Raw genomic sequence first — 14,901 nt, forward strand, 5'->3', positions numbered from 1 at the left:
TATTACACCCGGGCCTCTGTTGTGGTGGGTGTGCCCGCCATAGTCAGAAGGGACGTGGAGGATGGACCCCTGGGACGGGGGAACGCTGTCCCATAACGTGCGGGAACGGAAACGGACAGGGGAGGACTAGAGGACGTGTGAGCCCGCACTGTAACAAGGGGACAACGGGACGGCGCCCTGCCGTTGGGCGCCTAGCTGTTGAGCAGCCCTTCCCACTTGGCCCATGGCTATAAGAAGAGCCCCCGTTGGGACATGCTATAGGAAACTTTCAAGTCTTCAAGACTCACCTCGGGCCTCCTTAGCACTTGCTCTAGCCTCTTAGAGGCAAGAGCACTTAGCTCTAGCCTCTTAGCTCTTGCCTCTTGCCTCTTGGCACTTGCAACACTACTCAAGGCTCAAGCAAGGCTCAAGCTCAAGCCTCAAGGCTCAAGGCTCCTCAACTTTCAAGGCTCAAGTGGAAAGCTCATTGGCTCAACACTCCTCAACTTTCAAGCCTCAATGCTCCAGTGGCATTGGGACCTTGGGTAAGTTGTTATTTCAAGTTGTCACTTGTAGTCTTGTTGCTCTCCTACACTCACCTCTTGCTCTAGCCTCTTCATTGGCAAGCCTCTCCTACATCTCTCTCCTACTCTCACCTCCATTGCTCAAGCCTCTCCTACATCTCTCTTCTGCACTCACGGTCTCACCTCCTCTTGCTTTAGCCTCTCCTACATCTCTCTCCTACACTCACCTCCATTGCTCAAGCCTCCTTGGCACTTGCCTCCATGGCATCTTCATCGCGACCATCCCCCGCACCTCGTTCCGGCGGCGCCAATACGAATAGAGGAAGGAGGACCGAAGGTTGGTCTTGGTGGGAAGAGGTCAACTCCGATCATCCCGGAAGTGGAGGAGGCTCTCGCCCATGGTCCTGCAAGCTATGTCCATATAGGCGAACGGGTGGGGCGGATAAAGTGAGCCCCCACCTCTTGCATGAGTCCGGTCATGAGGTCCGATTTTGTGATCAGGTCACATTGGAGACGAGAAGGAGGCTTCTTGAACATGTTGCCGCATGCTTTCAAGGAGGAGAGTGCCGCATGTGGCCGTGGATCCCGCAACACTAGTGAGGCCATCCCAAGGTTCGGCATCCACATCGGCATCCCCATGTGCATCCACTTCATCGGCACCCGCGGGCGCATCACCCGCCCCTCAAGAACGGGCCCCAACACCATCCTTCTCCATGCCGACCGCATCCACACACTCACGCCGGCAAAGTACTCTTGAGGGTAGTTGGGACTCCAAGAAGAAGGAAGAGGTGGATACAGCCATAGCCCGCTTCTTCTTTCATGACCACATTGCTTTCCATGCTGCCAAGTAATCAAGAATTAAGATGTCTAGCTTAAGATCTATCATTTTACAATGTTCCTCTTACAAGGTACTTGAACTTTGAACTTTGAAGTTGATCGGTTATTAAATTATTCATTTTTTGTGGATGGATCGGACTACTTCAAGGTCATGGTGAAGAAGATAGGAGAGTATGGTCCAAACTATATGCCCCCATCATCGGAGTCCTTGCGCATCACATTGCTAGAGAAGGAGAAGAGGCTTGTGGAGCAAGCAACAGAAAACACGAAGCGACAATGGGCAAGGAATGGAGTGTCCCTGATAGTCGATGGATGGAGTGATATGCGGAAGAGGTCCATCCATGGCCTAGTCGCATATTCCCGCGGTGAGATGTACTTCATCGCCTCACATGATGCTTCTGGGACCGGGAAGAGTGCTGATATGCTAGCAGCAGAGTGGGCTAGTGGCATAGAGATCATTGGCCCAGACCTAGTTGTGGGCTTTGTTGTTGATGGGGAGGCTTCAAATAGGGCAGCCGGAGCGATCATTGAGAGCATGTACCCCAACATCACCGTGTCATTTTGCATGGCACATTGCTTAAATAGTCTCTTGAAGGATATTGGGGACTTGCCATGGATCCGGCCTATCATCCAAGTGGGCAGCCAAATAGTGACATTTGTCACAAACCATCAGTTCCTACGCCATGAATTCTCCAAAAAATCTAGCCGTCAGCTCCTCAAATACTCAGATACGAGGTTTGCCTACAACTTCTTGATGCTCCACCGATTGAAAGAGTGTAGTGGTGCATTGAGACAGTTGTTCATTAGTGAGGACTTCACTTCTTCACTATTGGCTTCCACTGAGACAGGAGCTCTATGCAAGGAAGAAGCAGAGAGCCGTGATTTTTGGGAAAAAGTGAACTGCATTGAAGCTATGGTTCAATCTATTGTCCACTTGATGAGGCTTGTGGATGGTATGAAGCCATGCATCGGCAAGGTATATGAGGCTATGGACATCATGATTGAGAAGTTGAGGAATTTGGAGCTGGAGCCTGATGAGGACAGGTACGAGGAGATCCGTGCCCTATGTGTGCGCGTAGGTGGAACTCCTACTCCTCTCCTTTGCATGCAACAGCCTATGTGGTGGACCTTGAGTTTCAGGGTAAAGGGCAAGAAAGTGACGCAGAGGTGAGCAAGCTATGGAGACATGTCTTGACTCGACTTGTGGCTGACCCAAATGTTAGGCGGAAGATCCGTGACCAGTTGTCCAAGTATAAGAGCTTTCAGGGCTCTTATGGAGACATGGATACACAAGACGATCGCTTCAAAGTTGGGGTTGCTTTCTGGTGGGAAGATTTTGGTTCGGATGGACCTGAGCTTCAGCATCTAGCCATCCGCATTCTCAGCGAGGCAGTGAGTTCCTCTTGCCTAGAGCAACTTTGGAACTCATACAATCACATTGCATCGAAGAAGAGGAACCGTCTTGGGGTGAAACGAGCAAATGATATAGTCTTTGTGAGTGCAAACTTGCGAATGCTTTGCAAGAGTGCAACTGCAAGGGCTGATGCATTTACCGAGTGGGAGATGTCTCAAGATGATGAGGAGTTGGAGTGTGAGATCCCTGTTCCCATCGCGCAACAATTTCAGGGGTGCTAGCAGCGGAAGTAGCACTTCTTGCGCGGGGCAGAGTCCCTCAGTCGGGGCCTCTCCCACGAATATCCGGACAAGAGACTAATCCCTCAGTTCTTCCAAAACCGAACTCGGAAGAAACTTCCCTCGTCCGGAAAGCACGGGCGATTCCTCCAAGATAATTTTTACTCTAACGTAGTCAAAAGCCTTAACTAACTAAACTGATCTGACCAAACCCGTAAGTATCAAAGTCAGATCAAGGAAAAGATTGCACTTGGATCATAGAGACCAACGCTTTTTTCCTCATTGAGGGGCACCGCCGTTGTTTCTTTTCCATAGAACAATTTTTATCCAAGATTTACTTCATCTATGTACTAGAACAGAATTGAGTCTCATTTTAGGGATCCATCAGTCCAACCTAACCCCATCCAGTCCCATGGGTTAGCCAACCGCCCAACCACTGTAGTGATGGGATCCAATTAGGAATTTGGTTAGGTTTTGTCTCGGGTACCAGGGAAAAGAGTTCCCAGGCTCCCTAGCCGGATATTCATGCAAACTTAAAACTAGTCACACCACTTTACACACCCAATATGAAATTGCCTTTTTCACAGATTCAGCTGTCTTTAAAACGATCATTTAATGAAATCATAGTCACTGATTATGATCCTCCAAATATCCGGTGAAATCCTAATTTCCAATCATTCCTTCATCGGTGTACCTATGGCATAGAACGCTTACCTCCTGTCCACTTAGGGGCCTTTTCGATAGTTCCTAGCTCATAGTAACCGGCAATATAGTCACATAACAAAATAGAATCTACGTTGAAGATCAGCAAGATCAACCAACGGATCCATATAAAAGAGCCATGGACTCATCCGTTGAGGACCAGCAAGGTCAATCAACTAGATGCATGCACGAATTCAGAAAACAACTCTTACTCCTTGTTCCAATATCTTTCTCGACGCACGCGTGGGATCGTTGGCGACCCGGAGCCTTAGCACCGTATGGTCAGCACCCTCTAGGATCCTTCGCAGGTGACCTAGCGCTTCACTCATAGGCCGCTTCCTTGGTCCCTCATCCACCGTACTGGAAGCTCACCATTTTAGAACCGAGGCATAAACTTTTCTTTGGCTTGAGGGATTGAGGGTTCTACTCTTGTTTGTATCAAGAGCGGCCACCAATTCTTTTGGAGAGGATTTAGTAAAAAACAATTGAATTATCAAGTGAATTCAATGTATTTGGCTCTGGAAAGGAGTAGAGTAAGAGTGCATAAATACTATTAACCTTTTATAAAGGGGGAGGCTTCTATTTATAGGAAAAAGTGAGCCTCTAACCAAGCAAACTGATTCTAAAATTTTCCAGATTAGTTTGGTCAATTTTTGATCATTTTTAGGTCAGTTTAGCTTACTTTTTGGATCTAGTTGAAACAGGAGAGAGGAGAGATGAAAGTATCTCATTATTTATGAGTTTAAAACTCCTCCACACATGTGAAATAGGCGCCTTCTTCATGAGGGGAGATCCCCACACTGAGGTGTCAAAAATGCATCATTTTTTAACTAATAAACCTTGTTCTTAGTCAACTCTTTATCTTATGTGAGCATTTACTTATTTTTGGGAGATTTTCTTTTATATCTCCTCCTTACATTTGGATTAATCTTATTGGTCTATAGGAACCTTAATTGGAGCATAATTCAATTTTTTTTGAAAATCTGGACCCTTAGGCTAACGTCCTTTATACCTATTTTTAATTAATTCCAATTGCACATTGGAAAGTTCTTTTTGAATTTTTGTTTCAGGTGAAACCATTTTAGACACTAGGAGTTTTTATATATAAAAAAATATCTCAATTTTGAATTACCTCCCTCTAGATATTTTCTCTCTCTAGGCCAAAACAGGATAAAACAGGATCTTTCTTTTATTTCAGAGAGGGGAATAATTATAAGATCAGAAGGGGAGATTCTTACACCTGCACATCTCAAAAGCCGGAGGGAGGACATCTCTATGGAGCCTGCAGGCATCGAGAGACCCATGATCGTGAGGCTAGCACTTCACATGCCCCTTGAGGCTTTTTGACCTATGTACTACTCTAGTGATAGTCTCTTTTTTGTATGCCACTTACGTGGTTAGGGCCTAGGTGTCTGATCTCCTTTTTTGTAACACCCATTTTTTTGCTAGTATGATTTAATATTGATGCTTTGGAAGTGTAAAGTGACTTTGTTTTAGTATTGTTAAGTTTCTTAAATGAGTGCTTACTTAAAATTGCATATTTTGTATGCCGTCCCCCGTTCCCAGTAATACCCATCCCCATCCCCATCCCCATCCCCGTCCCCGTTCCCCATCCCATGTTACTATGGTTCCCGCCCAGTTTTGGTGTTCCCCCATTTTTCCTCACTCTCCATGTATTTTTTCCATTTTTTCTGGGTGTGGTTGGGCTGTCGGCTGATTCAGTTGCTGGTCGACTTGTTGCTTTGCTACTCGATTTCTTCTACAGACTTGGCTGACTGTTGGGACGTGGCTGACCAGGGTGTTTGCTGGTCGTGGGCCTTTGCTGCTGGTTGTGAGCACATAGGCTGGTGTCGGCTTGTTTTATTTAGATTGGCCGACCAGCAGCCTGGGGCCGTATAAAATGGTCCCTTGCCCCTACACCCTCCATTGTGTATTCCAGGATTTTCTTGTGTGTATATAGCAGAGTTACACAGCTTCTCTCTCTCTCTCTCTCTCTCTCTCTCTCTCTCTCTCTCTCTACTTTGGATCATATCTTTACCCTCAGGGCTATCATTGAGGAGGGCAGAGCACATGGAAGAGGATCTACTATGGCTTTGTGGATTTGCGCAAGGCCTTTGACACAGTGCCCAGAGCTAGACTGATGCGTAGGCTGCAAGACTTGGGGGTTTCATGTGAGCTCATTTGGGGTATTATGGCACTTTATGAGACAGTAGTTGGGCAGGTGCGGACTTCAGAGGGTCTCTCCCAGCCAGTACACTCCACTATAGGGGTGAAACAGGGCTGCCCGCTCTCTCCGACTCTATTTGGACTATACATTGATAAGATCTCTGATTATATTGGGACACGAGGGGACAGAGGAGCCCAGTTGGTTGGCACTTGGATACCTTTGCTCTTATATGCTGATGATATTGTGCTTATAGCAGACTCACCAGAGGGTATGCAGAGGCACTTGGATACTTTACATGCTTATGCACAGGACAGTGGGCTCTTAGTTAACCTTGGTAAGACCAAGGTTATGGTGTTTAACACTGCACCTCAGTGGGTCTGGAGATCAGCGCCTATTTTCACATATGGGCAGGAGACAGTGGAGTATGTTGACTCATACACATATCTTGGAGTGGTGTTCACTGGGCCCACATTTTCCATGAGAGGGGTAGCAGAGGCCAGATTGACTAGAGGATATGCAGCACTAGGAGGTCTAGAGAGGATGTGCTCACAGGTACAGTTTCAGGAGCCACGCACTAAGCTGTGGCTTTTTGACACGCTGGTCACATCGGCTATGCTATATGGAGTACAGATCTGGGGGCCTAGCCTAGATCGTCACAGTCGATCAGGATGCACATACGATGGATGGAGATCGATGGAGAGACCACTTGTGTCCATGATCTCCAGGATGATTCGGGCTAAGGCCTCGGTACCCCATGAGATTATCCGAGCCGAGATGGGAGCACCACCGATCGTAGTAGAGGCTCTTGCCAGATCAGTGTCCTTCATTCATAGCACCTGGGAGCTTCCCCGGCACCGGTATGCACGACTTGCTTTAGAGTCCTCTCCATCAGCTAGCCATGGAGGGAGACACTTCATGTTGGTATGCGCAGAGGGCATCCTGGTTTGAGCTCCACGGGTTCAGCTTAGACAGACTTCCACCCTTCCATACTCTCTAGAGGCACCCTCTCTCACCTTGACACATTCTGAGATTAGTAGAGTCATCAGACACGACCTCATTCAGTTGGACACTAGGAGGACATGGCTAGAGCCCTCACAGGAGTTAGGGACGAAGATGGCTTTCTATAGAGACCATCTTCTACGCACCACTGAGGATAGCTTTATACTTAGACCGAGCTACATGGATACCCATCTGTCTCATGGATTGAGGTGCGCCATTGGGCAGATCTGCACCTCTTCACATCAGTTAGAGATAGAGACAGGCAGATTTAGAGGCATACCTCCAGGGGACAGGATATGTCAGTTTTGTTGGATAGAGCCAGAGACGGAGGAGCACTACATCTGTCGTTGCACAGCATATTATGAGATTTGAGGGCGCTACCATTGCCTTTTCAGAGAGGGATTTGGACCACTGGCTAGAGTCATGGACTATTGTTATCAGCGATGCTTGGGTTTTTATCTCTTGGAGATCCGCAGGCTCAGAGAGTCCATTATGAGGAGCAGATGCTCAATTGGCAGGGAGTCCACACAGAGACAGATTACTGACTTCTTTAGAGGGACTACCCGGGAGGACACACAGCCGACAGCCCAACAGTGGGCACCCCCTGGGACTCTAGTTGAGAGAGCTATCCAGTTGGGCAGATCCAAACGACCGAGGGTTCGCGGATCCTTACATCAGAGACGGTGCCTACACCAGAGGATTCAGAGCATCATTGCGAGGCATCGGGCTTGTCCGACTAGGCATCTCACTATGGCAGATATCCAGGCCATCCAGCAGAGACCCATGCTAGAGCTCCTAGGATGATTACCACTCCAGCCAATACTGTTGTACTCAGTGTCACTTTTGTACTCCCCCATATTCATGTATCCATGTATCCATGTACTCATGTACCCCATTAGCTTCCCACTCTCCCTAGTTGCTGCTTCCGGATGCTCCCTATTGATGTATTGTAGGGCTAGATACTTACCTTCAGTCCTTTCTTTTCTTTTCCAGATAGTGTATCAGATGTCATATGGTTGTAACTTTGGTCTCATAGGTCACTTTGGCCTTTTGAAGACGTTAACATAAAATTTCATTTCTCTCTCTCTCTCTCTCTCTCTCTCTCTCTCTCTCTCATCTGCGTTTTGCTCTCTACAGCAGTTGTCTTCATTTCCGCTGTGCATTCTGACAATTGCCACCCATCTTACGCACTAAAGATGAGATCTTGTTAGCAGATGAGTATGTTAGAGATCTTGATGTTGCCTTTGCACAAGTGCGGATAGCCATTACCACTGGTTCACATGCCACAAACCATGTCAAAATATAGAGCATTTGCATAGTTTAGGGGTGGGCATCCCATGTCCGTGAAGTGGCATGTCATAGCAGACAATCACATGAAAACAAGTCATGTGAAATTAGTTTCAAGCAAGCAAAGATGCATGCACATGCACTATGCAATGGATACATCTCCCGTTTCTAGAATGTGTAGAGTCTTGCTGGTCTTCCCGATCATGGAACTGGCTCAGTGCGAAGCCTAGACAAGAACCCTTGACATTGGGTTCCACGTCCTGGCCTTAGTACGGGCGACACGAGGCTGCCTGGCCTCCCGTACTTTGGCACGAAATAGGGGAGAGCCACTTGGGCGGCCACAATGGTGACATCCACCGAGTGTCTAAACTGTTGTCCTCAACTGAAAAGCCTCCAAATACGCCTGAAGAAGCTGTGATGGGTAATCTCCAAAGTAGTCTTCATCAACCCGTTTCTTGTCAATAGGCAAGTAGTTTTTGAATTTCACAAGGTATCGCTTGAAAAGCTTACCACTTTCTCTCCTTGTGAAACACAATCTATTTGGGTTGAAGGACTTCCTCTAGCTCATCAACCTCTTGGGGCTCTTCTATGATAGGCTATTCTGGCTGTGGTGCACATACTTCCGCAGTAGACTCACATGAAAGGCATTGTGAATCCTCCAATGCAAGCCGGAAAGCAACCTCATTGATCTGGTTGATCACCTTAAAAGGTCTATAATACCGGATAGAGGGCTTAGCGCGCATGCTCCCTCCTTTCATGGGCAGTGTAGGGAGGCCTTGGTCTGGGAAGGTGAAGCGGCTTAATGGAGTCCTCTGAAACCGGGGAAATGACACAGTTGTGGCCCCCAATTATTCTAGATGCACAACACGGCCATCCAATGTTGCATTTGGGGATGCATAGAAGCCTAGTGAACATGGCAGAGGATCACAATTCTTAAGTAAAAAGTCCTTAGTATATCATGTGAAGGTTTGGTCATGTGGCTTATTTGATTGAGGACACCAAATGTTTATCAGGGTGCCCCAACAGATGGTGCTTTCTATCATACCCACGAGATAGTGATTTCCACAACTCATGTAGGCTTTGTAGTCGTTCAGAAAAAATTGCTTTCTAGTGGACTCGATATGGGAGATTATGGCTATTTCCTGCCCAGCAGGGGGCGTGCATTTAAATCCCACCACCTAAATATAATTTACAACTCTCTCGAAAAGCAAAATCAAGCACTAAAGAAATATAGTCTAGTTTGACCATATAATTTGTCTTTGGTGTGATAGGTTACGTGTCTCTAAACCACAGCACTGGTAGTTGGATAGACGGAATCAATGTGTATAAGGCAGGATCAAAAGCAAAACTTTATGTACAGCTGAAGGATGCATACAACAACAAGATATATGGTACTGCTATCGAAGAACAGAAATTGATTGGCAGAGTCACAACTGTGACAAATAAGGAGCACATTATCTTTGAAGCTTCTTTTGTGGCACATGTGGAAGCAGGATACCAACTATTTGAGTATGAGACAACAAGAGCCGGTCATTATCTTTTATATGTCAGTGATCTGGAAAGAGAGAAACTTTCACATTCCCCTTTTGAGTTCAACATCACTGCAGGTATACCACTCTTGAGTATACCTGTACATCTAGTATCTACGCATGTGTGTGCACGACACAGAGCCACGCACACATGCACATGAGTATGTGTGGAAACAGAGCTCTTGTTTTTCAAGGTGAATATGATATGTTTGATGTGGGAATTTTTTTGCACAGGCGACCTTTCCGTACCAACTTGCACAGCTGATTGGGTTGATGGAAACAACACTTTCAAGGCAGGGGAGGAGGCTTCCCTCCTAGTTTTAATGAAGGATGCCTACAACAACACTTTCAGTCTTGAAGATGGCGGATCATATTTTTTTGAGTTTTCTGTGACTGCACTAAATGTAGAAATTGCCAATGTCTCAGTGAGCTCCTCAGGTGGGACAGGATATGAAATGATTCGATTTGTTCCATTAACATCGGGGAAGTTTTCTTTGCAAGTTGGCAATGAGAATGGTACACACATTTTAGGCTCTCCGTTTACATTTTACGTGGAACCAGGTTGGCATGTTATTTACAATTCCCTTTTATAAAATAAATACAATCACTAATCAGTATTTTTCAAAGATTTTTCATTTTGACTACCCTTCTTTGTTTTGATTTGGGGGGGGGGCTATAATCAGGGCTACTTTCCATTGCCCATTGTATTGCTGAATGGGTAAATGGAAACATTTTCCAGGCAGGATCCTCCGCTTCTCTTAAGATCATACTGAGAGATGAATATAGGAATATCTTGAATTCCACCTGGAACAGCCACACTGCTTCTGGATTTAATGTGGCAATGTATGCTATGGGGAGAAGCCAAAAATACGTACAAGCAAATTTTTCAGCCTCTTCTGGCTTGGGATATGAGGTGTTAGAGTTTGTACCTTATGATACCGGAAAGTTTAAGATCTGGGTAGGAAACAATAATGTTGGCATTTCAAACTCGCCACTCAATTTCTCTGTTCTTTCAGGTAAAACCGACTGCTCCAGTCAATGTTACATCACATATATCTACAGGATTCCTTGAAGGATGGGACCGTAATTGGGGGTCTAGAGGGCTTTGAGAGTGGTTGAGGTGGCCGATTGGAAAAGATTTTCCTAAAGGAGAGGTGCTAGGCATTAATTTGTGTCTAAAGGTGAGGCCTCAGCCCACAAGGGGGTTTAACCTTAGAGGCCAATTGGTCACATGACAGAAACTGGGCAAAGGGGGTTGGGGACTTTGTCAAGGAGGTGGTAGAAATGCATACTGTGGGAAATCAAAAAAAGGTGATTGAAGATAAGCAGTTGTGCATTTTGGCTAGGTCAAGGCTTGGAGGTGAATGAGGGAGAGGCTTTCTCTATCGTCAACAAGAAAAACTGCAATTGCTTTATGGGTTGCATACCACAATACTTTTTTGTGCCTTAACCTTTAGACACACAAATGAATGCCTGGAGCCTCTTCGTTGGGCATTTCTTATCCAATTGGCCCACCTCTCTAGACTCCTGTCCTTGGAGGAATCGAATACAAGTGATGTAACTAGCATGTTGCAACAAAGTGGTTTTATCACTCTTGGAAATGAGAAAGGCTTATGTGGTCTAAAATGTTTTCATATTTTATAAGTGATCTGCAATATTAGGGATTGTTTCAATTGCACAATGCCGAGGTTCGTGGTTGAATGGTATCAATAGATTCAAAGCTGGAGATCAAGCAACCGTTCACATTCTCCTATATGATGCCTATGGCAACATGATAAGCTCAAATACCAATACCAGTTACTTGAATTTTTCTGTAAGGGTAGAAGGGATGAAGGGAGAAAGCATATACATTTCAAGCATATCTATGGTTACAGGATCAAATTTTGATAATGTTACCATCTCCTTTATGATTGGTCTTGCGGGGACCTTCGCTCTACAATTGGAAAATAACGGCGAAGAGATTCAAAACTCTCCTCTCCTCTTTACAGTAGACCCAGGTACATCAGCACCTTCTTAACAGTAAGATCAAGCAAAGTTTTTGCCTGGGAATTGATTAGTTTACATTGGGCATTATTGCTTAGTAGTGCAGTTTTTTGGAATCCAGGAGAGGTTTCTATCCACTCTTGTGTGGGTTCTTGGCAAGATGGTATCAACAGCTCCAAGCCTGGTGAGGAGTTGAAGCTGATGATTTTGCTTAGGGATGCTTTCGGAAATCTTTTTGTCCCAACAACAACTGACTCTAGTTCTCTCTTCTTTACACCGAGTGCCGTGAACAACGAAGGAAAAAAAACTAATATTTTGAGGTTTCATATTGAATTTGGAAAAGCATCTGGATATGTTGTCCTTGTGTTTGTTCCGACAATGACAGGAAAACAATGGTTGGACGTCGGAAATCATAGTGAATTTCTTTTCAATTCACCCTTCCCTTTTTTTCTGGATGATGGTACGATAACCAACCTACCAGTCTTGATTTTGTTTCTCCCCAAAATGTAAATAACATGTTCATAAACATAGCATATGATTAGCACACTCTGTGGGCGGTCTGACTCCAGGAACCATGCATTTAGCCCCAACTAATGTACAGCTTGGATGCCTCTTGATTGTGAAGAAAATTTGGGCAATCCCAAGCCATACCCTTATAGTTGTAGGGATTTGTTGGGTTTGCTTGTCCTTTGGGCGAGCAGTAGAGGCGAGGATGAAATGGGTTAAGTTGGTAGGGTGTGTAGGGGCGAGCAAGGGGGTTAGTAGGCTGAGTGAGCAAGGTGAGAAGGGGATGTGCGATAGTGAGTGATATTAGTTGTAGGGATTTGTTGGGTTTGCTTGTCCTTTGGGTGAGCAGTAGAGGCGAGGATGAAATGGGTAAGGTGTGGGCAAGTATGGAATGTTGGGTGAGTGGAAAGTTGCCGTGTGGGGGGAGGTGAGTAGGACGCATGGCCAAGGTGGGGCAATCGTGAGTAGGAAGTTGCAAAGCGGGGGAGGTGAGTATGAAAGTTGGGTGAATAGTGGGAACGAGTGTGAAAAGGTTGCCCCAAAGCTGAGAGGGGGCGAGCAGGTGTGCAATGGCGAGTGGGAGAGAGGCAAGGCCCAAGCAGAGGGGCGAGGAGGGCCAAGTAAATGTGGAAAGTTGGGTGGAGGTGAGTAGGAAGCATGGCCAAAGTGGGGCGACCGTCGGAGAATATGGGGTGAGGTGAGTAGGAAGTTGCAAAGCGGGGGAGGCGAGTATGAAAGTTGGGTGAATAGTGGGAACGAGTGTGAAAAGGTTGCCAGAGGGGGTGAGCAGGTGTGTAGGGGCGAGTGGGAGAGAGGCAAGGAGAAGCAGAGGTGCGAGGAGGTGGTGGCAAAAAGGAGGTTGAGCAGGGATGAAGAGGAGATGGGCCAAAGGGGGGCGAGTTGGAGATGGCTAGGAGATGGGGGCCAAGTCAAAAAGGGGGGGGGGGGGGGGGGGGGGGGGGGTAGAGCTGCCAATGGTGGGGGTTGAGCAAGAGTTTGTTGGGGGGCGAGCAGGAGTAGGTTGGAGGAGGCGAGTGGGGGTGAGACGACTAGGAGGCGAGTAAGGGGGGGGGGGTGGTGTAAAGGGGCGAGTATGACATGGGTGAAGGGGGCAAGCACATTAGGACGGCCAACGGGAGGTGAGTAGGAGATGGAGGTGTGAAGGTCGAGCAGGGATGAAGAGGAGATGGGCCAAAGGGGGGCGAGTTGGAGATGGCTAGGAGATGGGGGCCAAGTATGAGATGTATGCCCAAAAAGGGGGGGTGGGGCGGGTAAGAGCCGCCGATGGTAGGGGATGAGCAAGAGTTTGTGGGGGGGTGAGCAAGAGCAGGTTGGAGGAGGCGAGCAGACAACTAGGGGGCGAGTAAGGGGGGGGGGTGTGATGAGGCGAGTATGGCATGGGTGAAGGGGGCGAGCACATTAGGGCGGCCAACAGGAGGCGAGTAGGAGATGGAAGTGTGAAGGGCCGAGTGGAGGCTGCCATGTGGAAAGGGGCGAGCGGTGGAGATGGCCAGCAAGTAAGGAATATGCCCGTGCTATGGTGTGAATGGGGGGGTTGCGGGCGAGTAAGAGCTGCCGATGGTGTGGGACGAGCAAGAGTTTGTGGGGGAGCCGGCAGGAGCAGGTTGGAGGAGGTGAGCAGGGGGTGAGACCACTAGGAGGTGGGGGCTGTGAAGGGGCGAGTATGACATGGGTGAAGGAGGCGAGTAGCAGGTGGAGGTGCGAGTGGAGGCTGCCATGTGGAAAGGGGCGAGCGGTGGAGATGGCCGGCAAGTAAGGAATATGCCTGTGCTACGGTGTGAAGGGGGTGAGGAGTAGGGATTGGTGTGAAGTGGCCGAGTATGAAGTTTGAGGGGGTGAGCGTGACATTGGTGAAAGGGGCCAGTAGGAGGTTGGAGGGGGGCGAGTATGAAAGGAGGAGGTGAGCATGAAAAAAACCAAGACGGGGCGAGCATGAAAATTGGCGAATGGGAGGTGAGGACGAATGTGTTGGGAGCGGGGACGGCCAGAAGGGTGCATATGAAAAAAGGGTACGACGAGTGGAGAAAAAAGATGGACAAAGGCTTTTTTTTTTCCCTTTCGAGAATACGTTTTCTAGGAAATTTTGTTTTCTTTGGGATTTACTGAACAAGGGTGGAAAAAGAGTGGTACGGTTGAAGGTGGGATCCATTGATAAGTGGAAGGGAAACCTGGCAAATGTCTGGATCTCCTGCACTGTGAAGGGGCGTTCCCAAGCTGGAATGAGCTTCTTGGCTCGTTTTAAGTAGCGTGCCAGACAAGGACCAGATTCCCTTGAAAACATTGAGACTTTCGAAGGTGCCTATCGTGCCAAGCTTTGCGTCAGCGTTGTTCTGCTTCCAATGCTTGACCTGCTCTGAGTCTGGTTTCATCCAAAATGGTAAGGCAGAGTTGTGCAGCATATGCTGATTGTGGGCAATCAATGCATTCAACACCGACCTTGGAGGAGCCATGGTTGAATTCAAACGGGAGGATGGCCTCCAGACCAAAAGCAAGCTGAAATGGAGTGTGCCGGGTTGTCATCTTGTGTGCTGTACTGTACGGCACAAAGGCAAAGGGTGCCTAGAAGGGCTCCCGGCCACTGGGTGGGATGATGATCACAAGTTTTTTTCAGGATGTGGCACAGGACCTTATTGGTGCTCTTGGCCTGTCCATTAGCCCGAGGGTAGTAGGCATAGGATTTCTTGTGGAAGATTTGAAACTGGGTGAGGAAAGCGGTGATCACTTCGTTGACAAC

The 14,901-nt window shown here is 47.4% G+C and overlaps 1 protein-coding gene across 23 annotated transcripts in view; it reads left to right on the plus strand.

Moving 5' to 3' along the window:
• LOC147621566 (protein GAMETE EXPRESSED 2-like) overlaps positions 1-14,901 on the plus strand; it is a 210,058-nt gene that overhangs the window by 19,315 nt on the left and 175,842 nt on the right. For all 23 annotated transcript variants that reach the window (XR_015269849.1, XR_015269848.1, XR_015269850.1 and 20 more), the window contains exons 3-7: positions 9,399-9,734; positions 9,891-10,217; positions 10,340-10,672; positions 11,318-11,653; positions 11,761-12,099. Coding sequence is in view for 20 of the 23 variants with exons in the window: in XM_086824342.1 (XP_086680468.1) it covers positions 9,399-9,734; positions 9,891-10,217; positions 10,340-10,672; positions 11,318-11,653; positions 11,761-12,099 (1,671 nt within the window). In the remaining 3 variants the exon portion in view is untranslated. The remainder of the gene's footprint in view (positions 1-9,398; positions 9,735-9,890; positions 10,218-10,339; positions 10,673-11,317; positions 11,654-11,760; positions 12,100-14,901) is intronic.

The sequence above is a fragment of the Cibotium barometz genome, chromosome 30 (assembly GCF_041138505.1).
Source record: "Cibotium barometz isolate CiBa-2024 chromosome 30, ASM4113850v1, whole genome shotgun sequence".
NCBI classification, from domain to species: domain Eukaryota; kingdom Viridiplantae; phylum Streptophyta; class Polypodiopsida; order Cyatheales; family Cibotiaceae; genus Cibotium; species Cibotium barometz.